This window comes from Abramis brama (genome assembly GCF_963993115.1).
Source record: "Abramis brama genome assembly, chromosome: 1".
In the NCBI taxonomy this organism is placed as follows: domain Eukaryota; kingdom Metazoa; phylum Chordata; class Actinopteri; order Cypriniformes; family Leuciscidae; genus Abramis; species Abramis brama.
The window spans coordinates 28770717-28792303 of NC_139963.1; the positions used below are offsets into that span (position 1 = coordinate 28770717).

The 21587-nt window shown below is 38.8% G+C and overlaps 2 protein-coding genes across 4 annotated transcripts in view; both read right to left on the reverse strand.

Moving 5' to 3' along the window:
* ppfia3 (PTPRF interacting protein alpha 3) overlaps positions 1 to 9726 on the reverse strand; it is a 40574-nt gene extending 30848 nt beyond the window's left edge. For 2 of the 3 annotated variants that reach the window (XM_084124595.1, XM_084124594.1), the window contains exons 1-2: positions 9563 to 9722; positions 6120 to 7224 (exon numbers count right to left, since the gene is read on the reverse strand). In XM_084124595.1, the coding sequence (XP_083980721.1) occupies positions 6120 to 6452 (333 nt within the window). In that variant the 5' untranslated portion in view covers positions 6453 to 7224; positions 9563 to 9722. Of the gene's footprint in view, positions 1 to 6119; positions 7225 to 9562 lie in introns of all 3 variants that reach the window. The other variant, XM_084124596.1, reaches the window with a different exon arrangement.
* A 5975-nt stretch (positions 9727 to 15701) lies between these two features.
* Positions 15702 to 21439, reverse strand: nucb1 (nucleobindin 1). Its single transcript, XM_084134189.1, has 13 exons — positions 21309 to 21439; positions 20861 to 20984; positions 20656 to 20763; positions 19719 to 19851; positions 19507 to 19610; positions 18697 to 18882; positions 18478 to 18568; positions 18340 to 18398; positions 17942 to 18034; positions 17250 to 17339; positions 16969 to 17142; positions 16606 to 16732; positions 15702 to 16466 (listed from the first exon to the last, which is right to left on the reverse strand). Exons 2-13 carry the CDS (start codon positions 20972 to 20974, stop codon positions 16378 to 16380), a joined length of 1368 nt encoding a protein of 455 aa, XP_083990315.1. The 5' UTR covers positions 20975 to 20984; positions 21309 to 21439; the 3' UTR covers positions 15702 to 16377.
* Between the last annotated feature and the right edge of the window lie 148 nt (positions 21440 to 21587).

Sequence of the window (21587 nt, forward strand, 5' to 3'; positions counted from 1 at the left end):
CCAAATCTTTCTAAGCAAACACATTCACTCTGTAATGCAAACCAAACCCCAATCAAAAGGCATTTACCAAGCAAAGCCCAATTCTAGACCAATCATGTCGCATGTTCCTTCTGAGCTCAAATCGGTCAATCATGTTCCCTTTCCTTCATGATGAACGTATTTGGTGGGTCATGTCTCCATCCATCCCGTCTATATCTAACTGCCTCACTTTCTGCCAACAAGCAAAAATAGGGGGAAAGAAGCTGGATCAAGAATTAGGAGAGGAAAGGAAAAGGAGGAGGAGTAGGGGGGCTAAGCTTAGGAGTGGTATAGTGGTACACAGATGGTAACTCAGTGGGCCCATAGGACTTTGGCATTCTGGAAATGTACCTTGCTGAGATTGGACTAGAATTATGTTTGGCACAAGTATGCCAAACACAATTGCGTGATAATGTCCTGCCTTATTTCTTTTTCTCATTCAGACTCCTACAACAGTTCCACTGACACAAAGGACCTCAACAATGGATTTACATCCTCTTTTTTCAGTATTTCTCGATTCGTTTTTCTCTCATACGCCCAACGCTGATGGGATGCACCGACTGAACTCTGCTTAATGTATCACTGCTCTGAATATGAGTCTGCTTATTTCAGAGAGTGTTTGCATATGTTTTTGTGTATGTGTATGTGTGTTGGTTATTGATTCCCCTCTTCTCTGTGCCCCTTAAATACATTGTCCCAGAAAATGGGTCTCTCTGATACATGCTATTTCAAGCCACATGTCAGTGGCAGTTGGCTCCAAAATTGATTATTAGTTTGGTATACAAATTGTTTAATGTTTTTTTTAATTATTTATTGTTTAATCAGCATTTGCAAATTGTCACACATTTGTGGGTCAGTTTTGAATTGTGACTTTTCTGACAGGTTTTGAATCACAAATTCATTTTTATAAGTACATGTATAAGTACAAAAAAAAAAAAAAATGTTTTGTTCATCAGTAATTTTGTCTTATTTACATTTTAAAACAACTGACCATTCTTAAACCAAGATTCATTTAATAGAAAAAAAACAAAAACAAAATGGTATATACAGGTGATGAATTACCTTGCAGTTTTTTTCTTCATTTGTAGCATAAATGTAACAAAACAAGTAACATACTTTGTTCAATTTTACACTGATAAAAGAAAAAACACGAATGCAGTAGGAAATATGATTGACATATTCTGTAAAATGACAAATAGAGAAAACATTTAGGAATGCAGTCAATCACAATATTTATGTTCAACTCTGTGACTCAAGCAGTTTCGTGTTGTGTCTCTTAGGGCGAGATGTAAAGCTGAAATGTTACAGTTACACAGGAACAAAACTCGTATGACATCACAACCAAATTCATAGTGGCAACAAATTTGATGAAAAATGAAATCCACATTGTGTGCAGAGAAAGACCAGCTACTTTCTCGGTTAGGTAACTCATACAGTGTGGTTCAAAGAGTTTGGGATATTAAGAGTGACTCCATTATTCTGTACACAAATTACTTAAAAGATTCACTTCTGCAAATAAAAGTGGTTGCCGCTTGCAGAATATTGTGTGCCTGTATGTTCTTTAGCACTATAATATGACAAACAGGCAGCAAGGATTACAGAGAGGTAGTAAGTGACTTAAATTGCAAAAACTAAAAGTATTAACATGTAATTGTAACATTTAAACATAACACAACTCTTCCTAAAAAGACATGCTACTACATGAGTTACAGAGCTGAACAAAACTGTTCTATGATTGGCCTGACTGTAAAATGTCTGATCGGCAGAGAGTACAAACTTTGTGAAATGTATTTGTGAATGAAAATAAGAGGGACAAATCTCAAAACATCTAAACACAAATCTAAGGTGAAGTCAAATGTATAAAGATTTGCAAATGCTGGATTCAACAATCTATTTCTATTTAAATATAAATATAACTCATGAACACACATTTATATTTTGCGAATTAGGTTTACGCATTAGTGAATTGCAAATTGTGAATATATATTTATTTTAATACTGTTCTGATCCTAAATACAACTGCAATGCCCATCATATTACATCACCTTAAGCTGCTATGATGTCATTAAAGAGTTTAAACTCATTAATTGACAAAATCTACCAATGAAACAACCAGGACTGTTCAAAAGATTGTCTTAACCAAAAAACAAAAAAAAGTAGCGCCCTAATTGTAGATAAGCAGATAATCTCAAAAAGATATGTAGAACACCTTAAATTAGATCAGAGGAGAGAAAACAGTTCAAGACCCGATGCAAAAAGGACCAGAACAGCCAACAAGTCTGGAAGATAAAGATTAGCTTGAATGTTAGCCAAATCAGACAGGTATACAGACTGTTCAGTTCAGACAAAGGAAATAATACAAACCACACAAGCTTAGTTCTGACCATCTCTTTCTAGATTCTTTAAATCTGTCTGTATGTAACATTACTTATACTTCACTGGCAGCTTATCCTTCCTGAAGACATAGTTCATCTCAATGACCTGTTTTTCCAAACTATTCAGCACAAGAAATTCTTAAAGGGATAGCTCACCCAAAATTAATTACTCACCATCATGTCGTCCCAAACCCATAAGACTTTCGTTTATCTTCGCAACACGAATAAAGATCTTTTTGATGAAATCTCATAGATTTCTGTCCCTCCATAGACAGCTACGCAACTGACACTTTAACGCTTCAAAAAGTTCATAAAGAGATTGTAAAACCACCCCCCCACCCGTTTGATCTTCAGCAAGAACCAATGAGGTTCATTCTCGTATTACGCAGCACGTTTGAGCTTCAGCAAGAACCAACGATGTTCATTCTCATTTTACGCAGCACGTTTGATCTTCAGCAAGAACCAATGAGGTTCATTCTCGTGTTACGCAGCACGTTTGATCTTCAGCAAGAACCAATGAGGTTCATTCTCGTGTTACGCAGCACGTTTGAGCTTCAGCAAGAACCAATGAGGTTCATTCTCGTGTTACGCAGCACGTTTGAGCTTCAGCAAGAACCAATGAGGTTCATTCTCGTGTTACGCAGCACGTTTGATCTTCAGCAAGAACCAACGATGTTCATTCTCATTTTACGCAGCACGTTTGATCTTCAGCAAGAACCAATGAGGTTCATTCTCGTGTTACGCAGCACGTTTGAGCTTCAGCAAGAACCAATGAGGTTCATTCTCGTGTTACGCAGCACGTTTGATCTTCAGCAAGAACCAACGATGTTCATTCTCATTTTACGCAGCACGTTTGATCTTCAGCAAGAACCAATGAGGTTCATTCTCGTGTTACGCAGCACGTTTGAGCTTCAGCAAGAACCAATGAGGTTCATTCTCGTGTTACGCAGCACGTTTGAGCTTCAGCAAGAACCAATGAGGTTCATTCTCGTGTTACGCAGCACGTTTGAGCTTCAGCAAGAACCAACGATGTTCATTCTCATTTTACGCAGCACGTTTGATCTTCAGCAAGAACCAATGAGGTTCATTCTCGTGTTATGCAGCACGTTTGAGCTTCAGCAAGAACCAATGAGGTTCATTCTCGTGTTACGCAGCACGTTTGAGCTTCAGCAAGAACCAATGAGGTTCATTCTCGTGTTACGCAGCACGTTTGAGCTTCAGCAAGAACCAATGAGGTTCATTCTCGTGTTACGCAGCACGTTTGAGCTTCAGCAAGAACCAATGAGGTTCATTCTCGTGTTACGCAGCACGTTTGAGCTTCAGCAAGAACCAATGAGGTTCATTCTCGTGTTACGCAGCTTGTTTGAGCTTCAGCAAGAACCAATGAGGTTCATTCTCGTGTTACGCAGCACGTTTGAGCTTCAGCAAGAACCAATGAGGTTCATTCTCGTGTTACGCAGCACGTTTGAGCTTCAGCAAGAACCAATGAGGTTCATTCTCGTGTTACGCAGCTTGTTTGAGCTTCAGCAAGAACCAATGAGGTTCATTCTCGTGTTACGCAGCACGTTTGAGCTTCAGCAAGAACCAATGAGGTTCATTCTCGTGTTACGCAGCTTGTTTGAGCTTCAGCAAGAACCAGTGAGGTTCATTCTCGTGTTACGCAGCACGTTTGATCTTCAGCAAGAACCAATGAGGTTCATTCTCGTGTTACGCAGCACGTTTGAGCTTCAGCAAGAACCAATGAGGTTCATTCTCGTGTTACGCAGCACGTTTGAGCTTCAGCAAGAACCAATGAGGTTCATTCTCGTGTTACGCAGCACGTTTGAGCTTCAGCAAGAACCAATGAGGTTCATTCTCGTGTTACGCAGCTTGTTTGAGCTTCAGCAAGAACCAGTGAGGTTCATTCTCGTGTTACGCAGCACGTTTGAGCTTCAGCAAGAACCAACGATGTTCATTCTCATTTTACGCAGCACGTTTGATCTTCAGCAAGAACCAATGAGGTTCATTCTCGTGTTACGCAGCACGTTTGAGCTTCAGCAAGAACCAATGAGGTTCATTCTCGTGTTACGCAGCACGTTTGAGCTTCAGCACGAACCAATGAGGTTCATTCTCGTGTTACGCAGCTTGTTTGAGCTTCAGCAAGAGGTTTGTTCTAGTGCGTCAAGCAGGTTCGGTTCAGCTTCTGTTTATTTTCGCTGCTCAATGTCTATGTCAGTAAAATACAAAATTCAATCTGTTCATCATATAAAGCAATCATATCTCATCAGAAAATTTGGACTAAACCGCTCAATTCATATGGATTAGTTTTACGATCTCTTTATGAACTCGTCAAAGTGGTAGTTGAGTAGTTGTCTATGGAGGGACAGAAATCTCTCAGATTTCATTAAAAATATCTTCATTTGTTTTTCGAAAATGAACTAAATCAAATCAAATCAAATCAAGTATATTTGTATAGAGCTTTTCACAATACAGATTGTATCAAAGCAGCTTCACAGTATTAAATTAAAATAAAATAATACAACAAGGTTTGTTTCTAGTGGAATTTATTGAACTAAAGTCTTAAGGGTTTGGAACGACATGGGGGTGAGTAATTAATGACAGAATTTTTATTTTGGGATGAACTATCCCTTTACAGGAATATTCCAAGTTCAATACATGTTAAAGAATATGTTCGCCAATTTTCAACCAGCCTAGTATTGTTACAAGGACAGTAGTATATGCAAATGAACATTACTCAGTACTCTTTCTCCATGTTCCCTGCACCCAGGATATCCCCATTTATTTGTCTGCAAAAGTTTGCCGGATGCTGGGGCTTTTGTTAAAACTACAGGTTGAACTTCTGCAATTTGCCTGTCTGCCCACAGACAGTAGAATCAAAAGAGGTGCGGTGTTAAAATCAAAAGTGCATTATGGGTGTTTTAAGTTTTTGGCAAAAGGGGACATCACAGCCCTTTTCTTCTTTTTTCTCTAGTAATATAGCACTGATTTAATTTTCTTTCTTCATATTTCTACTGCATAGACAGCCAAGTTCTATAAAAAGCTTTGTCAGTGGTGAATTACTCTTTATGCTGAATTGACAGCATTTGTGGTATAATGTTGATTGATTATCACAAAAAAACTATTTTGACCCTAATCTAAAAAAAAATCTCTGTTACGGTGATAAACTTACAATGGAAGACAATGGGGCCAGTTTTGAAGAATTTGAAGCAGAAATGTGAGGTTATCATTTTGTAAAAGCATGTACATCAATTCTTCTGTTAAAACGTGTGTATTATTTGAACAGTAATGTAAATCTGTTTAAATCCCAATTTTTATAGTCATTTTATGCTGTTGCGCTGTCATGGCAACAACATTGTAAGAATGGATATAACTTTACACAAACTTTGACACGTCAAAACAGATTGTTTTTGAAACAGTGAGGTTTTTCTTAATGTTTACAGATTGGCCTCGTTCGCTTCCATTCTAAGTGTCTCACTGTAACCCAGGTTTTTGCTTTGTTTTTTAAGAAAATTATGTTTTTGTGGTAATCAACATTATGCCAGTCCAACAAATGCTGTCAATTAAGCTTACATGCAACCTGCACTGAACCCTGGATATTATTTTAAAACATGTTACTCCAAAGCCAAGATGATAATTTGGACGTTAAGATACAAGGTGCATAACATATCTTTATCATGCAATTTAAAATAAGGTTTTAAACACACATACAGAACCCCCTAAGCGTACCTGTGGCAGTGCGATGGAGAGTTGTCTCTGTAGCGAGTCCTTCTCATGACCCAGCTCTCGCAGACGTAACTGTGCCGTGCCGAGACTGTCCTGGGTCTCTCGGAGACTCTCTAGCAGCCGCTCTCGCTCCGTCAGCATGTTCACCATTAGAGACTCCAGATTTCCAGTGCTCCCCCCCTCGTCTCCACCACGGGCCTCTCGGCTCCCATAGCCACCACCCATGCCCCCTGCACCGCCTCCCATACCCCCACCGCCTCCGGCAGGAGAGGACGAGCCTCCTCCACCACCACCCCGCCCGTCCTCCGAGATGGTGGGCATCACCTCACACATCATCTTGAGGCCGTGAACAGGTGTGAGAGTTTGTTATCTGATAGCGTGAGGGAGGTTAAAGGTGAGTGTGTGTATGTGTTGGCCTTACAAGTTTGCAAAGAGGAATTTGAGAGAATCACTGTGTGGGACCGCAAATCTGACAGTATTTGCGTGCCAGAGAGCCTACGGCAAACAGAAAAACAACTTGTCATTCATATGCGGATGTCTAGGATGGAGTAACGTGAGGACTGTGGTAAGAATGTGTGCTGTAACAGTCGTGTAATGTGTGTGGGAATGTGTGTTGTGTGGAGTATTGCAGATATATTATGCGTACAGTTGTTCTCTCTTACTTTTCCTCTATATCTTGTCCCTCAGTTAGTGTCTGTTTGTTTTCACCCTCTATTCAAGCTTTCTTGGTGGAATATCCTAATTGCTGTGCTCTTCTTCAAGGGTGGACCAGTGCTGCCAGTTTATCTGAGAGGTCTTCTTTTTGAGCTTATTATCCACTGTCTTTTCCTTTATTTTTCCTCAGTACTCAGGTAGATTCATGAGTTGTGTTGCTATTTCCTGAATGGCTTCAAGGCTCCTGATTGGCTCTTAGTATGTGCTGTTCAAAATCCGTGGCTTGGGTGTGTTTGGGTTGAGCAGCAGGGTGTGGTCTCAGGTGGAACAAAAGTGGCAGGAGAAAGTTGGAGGGGAAAGTCGCTGGGTCGCAGGGACTGGATTGGGTGAAAGGAAGGGTGGGCATGGAGGAGAGTCTTCTACCCAATGGGTTCGAACTTCAAGTAAAGGAGAGCTGAAGAGGGAAATAAAGGAGAGTGACATTAGCACAAATGGTCAAAGCTGGGCAAGTCATGAAGAAATCAAGCGTTATAGATCAAATCCAGTGAATTCTCGATCTCTCAGTAAACCAGACTTAGAAAGTAAATCTGATGGGTTGATGTTTCATTTTCAAAGCAGTAAGTGTCCCAAATTACTTTTGGTATTTTGCAATAGTTTTTTTATTGATAACCTCGAGGGATAACATAGCAAAAAAGGAAAAACAAGACAGTAAATAGGGAGAAAATAACACAATAAACAAAACCAAAAAGCCTTCGGACAGCAAGAGGTGATAGAAAACTTTTAGGATATCTTACTCTTGCAATTACTGATAAAACATGCTTTCAATGCATTAAATGTTGCAATACAAGCTGTCAGGTAACACTGGGAAAGGACAGCATCTGTGCTGTTGGTTTACTATCAGCTGTCATTTAAATCTTTAAAACATATTGTTATAATATGGACCCCATTAAAACATTGAATGGAAAACACTAATGCTTAAAAGTCATCGGCCAATCTTGATGGTGCAACATTTACATGTAACTTCCTGATTATACGGTCCATATTCTGTGTAAGACTTTATTTTGAAAACAGACTTTCATATGTGCCAGAGCTTTTGACATATTACTCATTTTTATATGTAATCAGCATATGGGTGAAATGAATAAGATATGCACATGTTTTTGTTTGCTTGTGCCATTTATAGTCCATCATACATTTTAGTGATTTAAACAACTCATGAAATATCATTCATATCCCTAACAATAACACACAGGCTATGAATTGCAACATGTAGGTCATGAGACTCTTACAAATATAGGCCATGATGTTGCTTTTAATTTCATAAAATCTTTGCAAGAACAGAAATAGAGTCTCCAGTGTCTCAGCATTTTTTTTTAGCTGTTTATATCTAATATCCCCACGAAATACCTTTGCCTGGACAAATGCACATAAAGAATGTTCAGTAACGGTGGATATTCTGAATATAACCCAAAAATCGTATTAATACACAAACATACCATCAAAACGGCTTATTCTGGCTATGGCAGTGTTCGCATGACCCGTATCCTTAGCACAATATGACCAAATTCTGTTTAACATCAGAATATTCTTGTGCATGTAAACGCACTGAGTGAGAGACATGGACTGAAATCACTCGGTTCTTCGACACAGGAGTCAGCACTAGATGGTGGCAGACACATTGGGGAGCATCAAACTAAAAATAACATTGTAACCATTGGGTTTCCCCATTACAGAAATCTGGGAATAGCATGAAAGAGCGTCCTGTTCCAGTGAATGTGGACACAGGAATTTGGAAGAATCAACAGAGCAGTGATTCCTCGCACAGGCCACAAATCGTGTTAAATACTCCGTCTTAAATGTTAACGACGTCGAGGCGAATGAAGACAATGTATCAGCCTCGTTTCCGCGACTGTCATGCAGAACATTCAAATCAACACCCAATTCCATTTGTTTTGTCTCTCTGTCTGTCGGTCCATCCGTCTCTCTGCTTCCCTCCCTCTCTCTTCCTCCGACACACACCTATTTCAGATTCCCTTCAATATAGACAGCAGCCGTTTCCTAATACCACATCTCACCGCTTTTATTTTCCGTTCGGTTATATTCCTATATATATTCCTTTGGTATATCTGCTAGATGGGCTTTGTAGATCCTATTAGTCATCAGGCTAATGGTTGCGCATGATATACGGAAATGAAATTCATGATGTGTAACGATCATGTAGCCGGGCAGCGCTTTTTGTGTGTCCATGGTCGTTGTCGAAACGCAGGAAGGAAGAAACGGGTGTCGTTTTAAGGGAAACCAGTGCGTGATTGGAAGCTACTGATCTTGTTTATTCCGTACTAACATGAAGAGAATGATAAAAAATAAGCACCGCTCCGTTTCGCCCAAACGACGCTCAGTTTCATAGTGTAAAAGGCTGAATGTATATGTGTTGACGTATTCCTCTGCCGCTCGCTCCACCATGATGTATATATATATATATATATATATATATATATATATATATATATATATATATATATATATGTATGCCGTCTCTCTCCTGCAGATACGCGACTGGACATGCCGTGTCGAAATTAAATGATTACATTTAAACTATAGTCTTATGAATAACGCATCGTGTCATTTCTTCAAATGTTGCTATTTTATTCTCTTCCTCCCATCCTTTCGCCTCGCCCCCTCCTCCCAAGTCCTCCATCCCCCTCCTCATCTCCACAGCTGGGCGATATCACACACATACAAACATGCATATATAAGAAAATACATGCGATGCTGACATATGCACCGCTCACCGTTGTCATCGTCGAAGAGTAAACGCTAGACATCATCATCATCATTTCATCCCCGTCGACCCCATCGGAGCGCAGCGCTTTCGGGTGCCGAATTTGCCCAGTTATCAGCCTCCCCCCTTCCCTCTTCCTCACACATGTAACGACGGCACCGAGCAAGCAAACGTTACACCTAACCACAGTCTCTCTCTCTCTCTCTCTCTCTCTCTCTCTCTCTCTCTCTCTCTCTCTCTCTCCCCCCTCCCTCTCTCTCGATGTAAAGGTGCTGGCTCTTAAAGAAACACTCGCGCCTGCTTCACCACCACAGTAATCACAGACACGAGCTGTTGCTAGGGCTACTACTGTATGATATCATGTCTGTGAAATACACGATCCGCCACCTCACATAAGAAGATAAACGTGTTATTTTAAGAGCAATGCTTGAGCATTCATGGGCGAAAGGTCCAAATGGTCAGCTCAGGGTACCACTGAGAACTTGAGCAGTCTGTCCACTCGCCACATCCACTCCCTCCACCGGTCACTTTCGGTATTGCGCCTCTCAAACCATCCGCACTTGTTAGCAATTATCACCTAATTTTTCAGATTCTCATTGCATCGTCACTCAAGAGGGGTTTTTATTGGGTTTAAAACGGTAATTCTATGATAACTGTGTTTGAGTAAAATAATATTTTGCATAGGCAAATCCTTTTCGAAATCCGTCAGTCCACTTGTCTGTCCTAAACATTTTCCAGCAACACGAATCACTCTATGAAGCAGTTTTTTTACATTAAAAATAACTCCTCTATTTGGAATTCTATTTGAATACTTAAGAACTGAACGCCTGATAAAACGAAAGTACAATTCATATTTAAAACTTTTAGGAGGTAAGTTAGTTTTGTTATTTTCCCGTCAGATTTCGAACTGAAAGCGCACGAGCTGAGTTGTCTACTGTTGCTATGGTTTCCTCCTCAGACAAACGTAACGTCTTTTCATATTTAGCGCACCTTAATTTAATTTCAATAAACTTAATATAACTTATGTTGGTTTAAACGCTGTTACAGTTAAAACATCAATATTTGATATAGTAAAATATAAGCCTGTTTGTAACACCCATAATCTTACTTTGACAGAATTTGAGAAAGTTCCTTAGCCGCCTCAGACACCCCACAACCTCTCATAAAAAAAGCTAATAATTTGTGATGTTGTATATAGCCTATCTATCACATAGCCTATTTTTATAACCAGCCATGAAATAATAAAAAGCTATCCGTATGACGAGCGCTTGCGGAAAATCATGCTGCGTTCACACCATGTCGTAATTACCGTAAATAAGAGATGACAACAAGTGATGCTGTAACGTTACTTGGAGCTGCTCGCGTCCTCTGGTAAGGTTTTATACGTTTCTCACTATTAATTACAAAATTAATCTGCGTGGTCGCGTGGTACAGCGGTCACGTGGTACAAACCGTATAGCTCTCAGAATATTACGAGTCTACGATATTACGCATCTTGTGATTACGCGCTCTACGGTCATGTAAATGCTTTTTGCAGGTCAGAATTGCCTTTAAATTGCCCGCGACACGTCTTGCGCCGAGAATCCCCTTTCAGTGGTGGAGGCAACAGACATGAATGCAATAAGCCAATATAAAATAGACACCGGTGACATCTCCACCAATAAAACAAACGGCGAGGAGAGCTTCTACTTTGATAAACGCCAATAAAACAAGGGTAGAAAAGGGTGGAGCTATGAGAAGAGTCCCGAAAGGGATGACGTAATGTGTTTTTAGAGGATGATGTCATCGTTGTGCACAAGATGAGGATTTAAAGACACAGCTGTGCTTTGGTAGCCTACAACTTGCAGCTGGAGCAAGTACTGCACGAGAACAATGTGGTGGATGTCAGCTTTACATTAGTCGAAATAAAACGACCTCACGTGATATTTTCTAAGCAGTTTTTCCACTTCTCACTTTGAGAACCCCAAATCATATGCCAATTTTACACAACACCCCCAAATATAACAAGGTGCCAAAATGCACGCGAGCCTTAAACATAACACACTACTCTAATGCATTACATGTATCTGTAACTTGCATAGCTTGTAGTACTAGCATCTCTACCCATGCACTGCCAGTAACCATGGCAACAGAGGCAACATGGTGTTTATCAGAGTATCTTTTGCAGCATCAGAGCTTTCCAGGCCAGTGAGCGCTTATGAAAGGAGAAAAGGAGAGGACACTGTTGAGGAACACTGGGATATAACCAACCCTAGTCCTCACAGGTTCAGGAAAAGTTCAGGATGAGCAGCAGGTCACAAAAAAAGCCTCAGCTAAGAAGAAAACCTTGAGCGATACTACCATTACAATTATAACTGAGGGTTTTGTTTACTTTTATTTAAAGGATAAGTTCACCCAAAAATGGGCATTCTGTAATCATTTACTCACCATTTTGTTGTTCCGAACTTGTATAACTTTATCTTCTTCTGCAGAACACAAAAGAAGATTTTGAAGAAAGTTGGCAACCAAACAGTTATGGTTACTTACCATTGATTTCCATCAAATGGAGAAGAAAACCCAGATATATTTCTCACAACATCTTTTATATGGAACATGGAACATGGAAATGATGACAGAATTTTCTTTTTTGGGGTAAACTATCCCTTTAAGATGTTTGTTGCAACTGACACACTCTTAATTATAAAGGTTCTTCATTGGCATGGTTCCTTGAAGTACCTTTAACATCTATAGAACCTTTCAATTCCACAAAAAGTTCTTTATAGTGGAAAAAGTTTCTTAGATGATTAAAATGTTCTTCACACCAAGAAAAAAATGGTTCTTTAAAGAACTGTTGAAAGATAATTTGGGGACCCAAAATGGTTCTTCTGCGGCATCGCTGCAAAAACCCTCTTTTGGAGCCTTTATTTTTATGAGTGCGCAGATGTCAATTTATGTGCTGCTCCAGGACCCAAACAGCAGATTCATACAATCAACGTGCTTTTTGCACGTTAGATTATTCATGCCGTACTATAGCCTACTCTTGTCTCCATGTCCTGCAAATGACTAGAGATAAAAATCGCAGAGGGAGACTGTTGTCTGTCCCTGTGAACTCAGCACATTTATATTCTGTGTGTGTGTGTGTGTGTGTGTGTGTGTGTGTGTGTGTGTGTGTGTGTGTGTGTGTGTGTGTGTGTGTGTGTGTGTGTGTGTGTGTGCTGGTGGCCTGAAGTGCAGGACAGTTTGCTTCTGTCAATAGCAAAGTGATGACCCAAAAAACACCCGAGCATTATCAGAAAGTACATCAGGACCAATGTTTCACGCTCAGACTGCAATCCATTGTCTGCATTTTCATCGCTGCCTGACCATACAGCACAGAGAACAATAGATAGGCTACTGCATAATGGTGCAGAAGCAGCAGAAATGGCTCATATGTGGATATCATGATATAGGAGATGACACTATGTTTGGCACACGTCTAGAAGTGCAGTGGGAAGTTGTATTAGCTCATAGCTCCCTCTTCTGTCCATCAAGGCTATTGCAATATGGCCCAGATACAAACACAAGAGGTGCTGTAGTGTTGAATAATAGTGCTCTGTGTTAAATGCTTAGTTGTCTCTTATCATCACTCAAACCTCACAGGCTGAGAAAAGACAGGGAGAGAGAAAGATCAAGGGTAGAGACAGGAAATGTGAATGAGAGAACGTCAAGAGAGAGAGTATCAAATACCTGGTTGTCCAATAAGAAATCAGCTATTGTGCCATTCTAGTGGCCGCTGACCAATACATCTGCCTCAGATCTGTTTCTGCTAAAAAAAACCTAATACACAAGAACTTCCGATTTTAAAGGGACTGTTCACCTAAAAATAAGAAGTCTGTCATCATTTACTCACTCTGTTTTTGCTCCAAACCTGTATGGCTGCCATTCTTCTTCACAAAACGTCGGCCTCATACACCATTCACTTACATGGTATGGCGATGAAAAACGATCTAAGGGTGAGTGAATAGGAGATAATTTTTTATTTGATTTGTTTGGTGGACTAATCCTTTAAGAAACCTGTCAAAAAAAAAAAAAAAAAAAAAAAAAACTTCGTTACCGGTTTTTGCACATATAGATGTTGAACAAAAGTTGAGATGTGCCCCTAACATAAGCAAATGCGAGAAACAGGATGTGGAAACCAGACTGTCAATACTTCAGAGACTTCTGTAAAATACCTACTGACTTCATGAGGGTTGATATTATAAAATAAAAAAAAGAGGGGCATTGTGAAAAGTGTATGATTCAGCAGCAGTCAGCCCACTCAGTGATGCAAATGACTCGAACAGAAGCCCTCTTTCACACTATCCAAAGCAAGTACTCGTTTCATCAGACTCTCTTCCCACAGTCTTTGAGTCATCTTTCTTGGCTCTTTATTTCATTCCTCTTGTCTTTTACAGGCAACAGCATTCAACAAATAATTCCTTCCTCTGTTTGCTGGTTAACACAGAGTTCCCTGTCCTTGCGAAATGACATCAAACCAAAGGAAAAATCTAATCATAATCTACTCCATTTACTTTCTTAACGCACATTCCTAGTCTTATTTTTGATTAATATCCATCAGTGTTATTCTAGTATTATTTATTATAGTAGGCCTATTAATATTTTGAGTTAGGCTACCCTTTATCTTAGTCATTTTAGTACATTAACTTTATTTTTTATGATGCTTTGCTTCAATTAACGATTGGTAATAGTTTTAGTTAACAATAACAACAATAATCTCGCTAGATTCATCAGTGCATGCTATTTCAATGGAAAAAAACCCATTATAAATGTAAAATGGGTTCCTAACACAATTTCATGTCGACTTCAAGAGATAATTTACTCAGCATAAATTACTTGCTTTACTCATTCCAAACCTGTATGACTTTAATTCTCCTGCAGATCACAGAATATATTTTTTAGAATGTTTCTATCCATATAAAGCCCATTGATTTTTATTTTATGAAGAAAAAAACATTTTCAAAATATTTTTAGTAACACCTCACAATAAAGTCCCATTAGTTAACCTTAATGAATGCATTTACTTACATTAAGAATGAACAATACATTTGTTTTAGTATTTAATCTTTTGTTAACGTTAATAAAATGACAATTATTAGTGACAGCTCAGTTCTATTAAATATTAACAGATGCAACTTTTGATTTTAAAGTATCAAATTAACATCAACTAAGAATAATAAATGATTATGAAGTATTTCTTTTTTATTGTTAGCTCATGTTAATTTATGTAGTTAACCTAACTAATGTTAACAAATGGAACCTTATAAAAAAAAAAGTGTTACCATGTCATCTTTTATTTTACAGGTCTGGAACAACACGACAGAGAATAAATGAGGAAATCTCTTGGCGCAAAACCTCTCAAGTAAACAAGAGAACAGTTTAAATATGTGGACAGCACTCAAGTTTCAGAGCGCCGTAGTGATGTTTGAGTGGAAGGACATTATTTACACATCTATGTAGCATCAGTGAGTGTAACTGAAAGGTGACAGCTGCAGCAGAAGAGGCGGAGCAACGAGGTCACCGGGGTTAGACAGAGAGTGTCTGACCGAATTGGAATGGAATTTACAGCAAGTATGTGCCATGTGGCAAGGAGTGCGAGCAAACGACATTCAACACAGATCAGTGAATACTTCAGAACAATGCCAATGTCACAACAAGAGAGGCGTGAACTGATTTACTGGAGGAGAAATGCAGAACAGCTGAAACTGACATTTGGACAGTTTGGAAACATATGGGTCGAGTCATTTTGATGGTATTTGTTGGAGATCACAGTGATCTAAACATGATATAAAGGAAAGCACAACACTACAATCTCGAAGTATCTGTTGAGTAAGAGAGTTAGTTTACCCCCGCAAAAAAGATAATTCTGTCATTTACTCACCCTTATGTTAATCCAAACCATTTTGAAAAATGTCACCATGTTTTTTGACTATACAGTGAAAGTCAATAAGGGCCCAATCTTGTTTAACTATTAGATTTGTTCAAAATATATTTTTGTGTTTGTGTGTGCGCGTGTTCGACAAAATGTTCATGTGAGTAAATGACAGAATTTTCATTTTTGGCTGAAACATCCCTTTAAGAAAACCACATTTTCTTTGCAATAGATTGCAGGATTTAAAATCTGACAGCAGTAGCATATTTTTTAAATATTCTTTATTAAATGAAAGAAAATAACAGTCATAAAACAGTCATAAAATAATTGGGATTTTATATTACATTAACAAAAATGCAGATTCATTGCACATTGCTGTCTCTTAATACGTTTGGTTTACAGGTCTGCGCTCGTCTCAGTCTGAAAGAAACCATAAAATCAGAAAGCCTTGTTTTACTGACACAGAAAAGACACATTTTTTCAAAAGAGTCTAAAAAGATACCAAAAGCAAACAAGGCTGTAAACCTTGAAACCAGGGCAACCGTAACAATATTTAAGGGGAAAAAACCTGACTACCACCAAACTAAACCACACATCCAATATTAATATGCCATTCTTTAGAAGGGAACATGCGGACGCTCTATGATGCCAGTGTATTAGGGATTTAAGCATATTTGGTTGAGGATGAAACAGAAAACATCATTAGTATGTATTTGAGGAGTGTATACTGTTCACATGTGTTGGTCTGGTTATGGTATGCCGAGTTTCAGATTAGGATTAAGCCAGTAGGTTTGTTTGTGTATGTGCAATGGACAATTAAAAGGCAAGTTCTAGATAAGTTCAAATCAGTTAGGTGTGTGTGTGTGTGTGTGTGTGTGTGTGTGTGTGTGTGTGTGTGTGTGTGTGTGTGTGTGTGTGTGTGTGTGTGTGTGTGTGTGTTAGGAGGTGTGCTGAGGCAGATTCTGTGGTGGCTCAGCTGGCAGGTTATTCTTAACATCTCCATTCTGATCGACTGGGACTTTTACCACTAAAAGACAAAACAGGCCATGTTTACTGTGATGAAACATTTACCCTGAAAGGGTTAATATAATCAGGGTTTTTTTTTTTATTATATTAAGGTTATAACCAAAGGCTGAATCATGGACTATTAATTTCATTCTTCTCACCTTGACTGTCTTCATTTGCTAGTTTCTGGATTTCATTTTGAAACTGGAGCTCTCCATTAGGACCCGAGGGAGGCTGTCTATTCACTGCCTGTTGCTCCTTTTGTTTTTGTGACATCTCCATTACTGCCTGATTAGAAGTAAAACAAGCTCTCAGCTCTCAGGCATCCAAAAAAATATGCCAAAAAATACAATAATATGCAGTACAGATGTTAAACGTATTAAGATCCATTTAAAAAAAAGTTTTTTTGGCTTTCACTTACAACACGTGATTTTTTTTTAATGTATTTTTTTACACAAACGCATACAAAAAAACCCCCAAGGAATTTAACAATATGAACTTAAATTACATATAAAACTACCTACCTGCTGATATTCTCGTTTCTGTGCTTCTAGAGCTTTGCTTCTCTCTTTGAGAAGTTCCTGCTCCTGGCGTAATTTCTCTGCCCTTCTGTCAAGCTCCACCTCCTTATCCCGAAGTTCTACCTCGAAGCGCTGCAGCTCCTCTTCTGTGTACACTGGCTTTGTATCATCCAGCGTCTTAAATTGAGTCAGAAAGAGTGTAGAAAGATAATGAGTCGGCACAAAACACTGCCATGTAAAAACAGTATAATAAATCCAGACATGCATCTAAATCTGGCTCTAACCTCCCATTCCTTTTGCTCATTAAACTCTTTCTTCTCTGTAGATTTGAGGAACTCTTCCAGGCTGACCAGCCTATCATGATTGATATCTACCTGCAGTGTGAGGAAGCAGTGAGAGAGGGGGGAAAAAAGCTTATTTCAGCAGTTATAGTCAGGTATTTAAAAGCCAACTGAAGAAACTAATTAAAAAAAAATAAGACATTAGGGCAGGGAGTATTTTAAGCCAGATAAAAGAATGACTATTTCTTCATCTCATGCACCCTGAAGGAACAGGACAGATGGAGTCACTGCTGCTCCACACATTGGGAAAGTGTTAAAAAGCTGAAGGAGAGTCTGAGAATGGCCGATAAAGGCAAAGACAGAGAATGAGTGCATTTACACACATACTATTGCACCAGTTACGCTTAAACTGTCAACCTATAAAGCAATTCTGAACAGTGTTTCTTTTATCAGATAAAAGTTATAAATAGTTTAAACACAATCAGCAGATACACTTTTTTGCAGATTATCAATTTTGCACTGACATTTTGGCGGCTTATTGAATGTTTACATTTTAAACAGCAAAATCAAAGAAATGTATCAAATTTCCAAATAGCGTTAAGGCTTTTATGGCTGAATTTGGTAATGTTCAGTGTTTTGTTGTACATGCAAACACACTCGACAAGAGTGTTCGAGAAAGAAAGTGAATATTTTACGTTTTGCATGACATGTTCTCGCATCCTCAGCCTTTCCTCCTCCATCTCCATCATGTCATCCTCTTCATTCTTGGGATCATACACTTTCTCCAGCTAAGACAGCAAAAAAGAAAAGAAAAGATGGACACATTGAAGAGATAATAGCCACTTGCACTTTTTCAATGATTGATATTTGCTTGTTATGCTTTTATGGCTTTATCAAAAAAATTGTCATCATGGATTCCAATGCTGAGGATGTTTTACTCAGGACAGCCACTAGAGCCTTACCGACTCGAGACTCGATTACAGCATAAAAGAGGCTTCTGTCACCGTCAATAACAGACTGTCATGACTCACCAACCTCAAATGTCAAACATTTTCTGCTTTTCAAACATTTTCATTTCATTCAAACATCAAACCTCTTTTGCGAAGAGGGCCTCCAGCTCTTGCTCATCCAACACACCGTCGCCATTTGAATCTAGGAGAGAAAAAGCTATTCAATTAATTTTGCCTGCAAAACGGCTGCTTATGGTCTAACTGAGGACAAAAAGACTAACCGTGGAGCTTAAAGAAAGTCTTGGGATTGAACTCCTGTGGATCCAGCCCATCTGTCTCTTCCCAGACCTCCCGTAACTGATCCACGCTACCCTGAATGGATGGTGAGGAAAGAATAAAAGAAGAAAGCTTTACTAATAGCAAATGTGAAGTAAGCAGAAACAGATACAACTCTTCTCAGTCTATCTATCCAAACATCTTCCATTCTTCATCCCTCTCACCGGAGCGTTAACTTTCGGATGTTTCCGGTGCTTTTCTTTCAGCTCTTCGATTCTCTTCTCCTCCTTCTCCCTCTTCTCTTGGTCCAAACTCTTCAGGTACTCCCTCCTCTCATGTTCTTTCAGCATCTCGTAGCGCTTAAACTCCTCATGGCGCTCTGCATCGTAATTCTCAAGATCTTTAGTGGCCTGACAAAAGCACAAAACAAATGCGTATGATTCTATATACACTATAGAAGCTGAGCATCCCCCCCCACCATTTTAGGTTTTTATTTATTTTTATTTTATTACCGTATTGTTCCAAATATAAGACAATGTTTTTTTTCTTCGAAATAAATCTGAAAAAAAGTTGTCGTCTTATATTCTAGACCAGTGTTTTTTTTAAATTGTGGACTAGGGGGCCTCAGTGACAATAAGATTTCACTTCTACTCTTGATGAAATTTTGGTAGGCTACATAGTACAAAAAGTGCTTATTTTTAAATGTGATCATTGGCACATTTTACCAGTATTCACCATACTTTCAATACAAAAATTTAAATATGAAACACATGCAGTATGAAAATTATTTTCAAATAAAAGCATTTTCTTTATCAAACAGCCTTTTTCCAAAAGGATTCTGGAATTCTTATTCTGTTCTAATTTTATTTTATTCCTAGGTATTTTATTTTACAGTTTTAATTTATGTAATTTGTAAGGGTTTTGCTAATTTACTGGGGAATATTAATTTGAGGCAAATGGGTCTGTTATCTGTGCAACTGTAGCATAAAGTTCTTTTGCAGTTTCACATTATGGCGTTAAGTAATGGGCATTACTGTGGCGATAAGCAGCTCTAGGTCTTTGGCCTCAAATGTGTTCTGATTGTGAGGATCCAGATGTTCAAACTGCTTCAACAAAGAGGCGTGATCCATCTGTACACCTGCAATCACAATAAAATATGTGTGTGTACATAAGCGTGGGAGTCACATCAACAGAATCAACAGATTTTCTTGCTCATCAGTATCACTTGAGTAATACATAAACATACTCTGCGTATTGGTGCTGTCCAATTTTGCCTTCAGCAACATCCTGAGACGCGAGACCTCTTGCCTCTTCAGCTCATCCAGTCGAGTCCTCACATGATGGCCCACCAAATCCAACTCCTTACTGAGGCGCCCATTCTAAAATTGAGTATCTGTCCATTAAATACTTGAACTACAGATGAAATTATAAAACTTCAAAGCACAAAGGTAACAGAGCGCAACACATTTTCAGCTACATTGGTATTTTCCCCATTCATTTTTCAGTGCTGAGATGAATCACATCATCACAAACTTAAATTTGTAGCAAGTAAAAAAAAAAGTATGAAAATCTAAGAAAAAGACAAGTTACAAGACTGTGTACTATTTATTAGGTAATGACAACCTACACATTTCAAACTGCATACAATTTTTAAATGACTGACTTTAAGGGATAGTTCACCCAAAAATTTTATTCTGTCATTTACTCACCCTCAAGTTTTTTCAAACCTGTATGAATTTCTTTCTTCTGCTGGACACATAAGATATTTTGAAGAATGTGGGTAACCAGACAGTTGATGGTCCTCATTGATTTCCATGGTATGAAAAAGTCAATGGGGCCATTCAACTGTTTGGTTACTGACATTTTTCAAAATATCTTCTTATCCAATCATACAGGATTGAAACAATTTGAGGGTAAGTACATTATTTTTGGGTGAACTGCCCCTTGTATAATAAAAGTACAATACATTCTAAATATAAAATACAACAGGTTTAAGCTATTAAGCTCAAATAAAACATATAGAAAATATGAGAGTATGTGAGAGTACAGTCCGACTAGTTTGAACTTTACTTTAACAGAAGCATATGATATTGCCTAAATCTCTGTTCTCATGGTAAATCTATCTTGAAGGATATTTATAACTCTATGGAGAAGATGAATGGGCTTTTTAGAGTGTGGTTTACCTTGATGTCTTCTGTGTTGGCCGTCTGGAGTTTTTCTCTGAAGTGAGGGTCTGTTTCCAACACCTCAATTACCTCTCTGAGGTACCGGTCATAGTACAGACCAGTGTCCTGAAACATACACATACAGCATAAACAAGAGTGCATGTCAATACTGAACTAGATGATAAACGCACATGACATGCTCTTGATCTGAGACCAGTCTTACCGCATTCTCTTCTGCTTTCTCCTCCTGAGGGGGGTCTTGTTTGCGATCTATTGGCACTGTCCACACCAGCAGACAGAGAGACAGAAGAATCAACCCTTTAAACCCGCCTGTCATCCTCGGATATCTTGAAAATGCACAGATGGACATTTATTAGACAGCCTTCACTTTCACCCTAAAGGAACACCTCGACACTGCAGAATCGTTAGCTTATATTTTTGTTGCGAGAACTGTCCCTTTAAGCACACATGTTGAAGTACACGTCGATCACGACGAGAGATAATAGCCAAATAAGGGAAGTCTGTATGGCAGTTCGCGAAAACACACTGAATACGTTTGACAACAGAACCAACTTGTGAAGAAAAAAAACCCCGCCACAGACATCTACAGCTGTCTGTAGTGTCGTTTGGTCCTATTTAGTCTATATCAAATAAACAGCGAGTTCTCTTACCACAGGGTCAGATCCGGTTTGAGTGGTGAGTGATCCTATGATATGATGACGCCAACAAATTACTCAGCACTGCTGCTTAAAAAAGCGGCTATGGGTTATGACGCAATCCAAACGCGACGCTACTTGCGTGCAACTGTCTATGGTGCAAACCATAGACTAAAAAAAGGTGCACACATGAATTCGCCGTAGCTGTTTGTATAGTAACACCGTTTGTTATTAAAATTATAAATGTAATACATTTTTCTATAATTCCATTAATTAAGCCAGTTTACCAAAAAG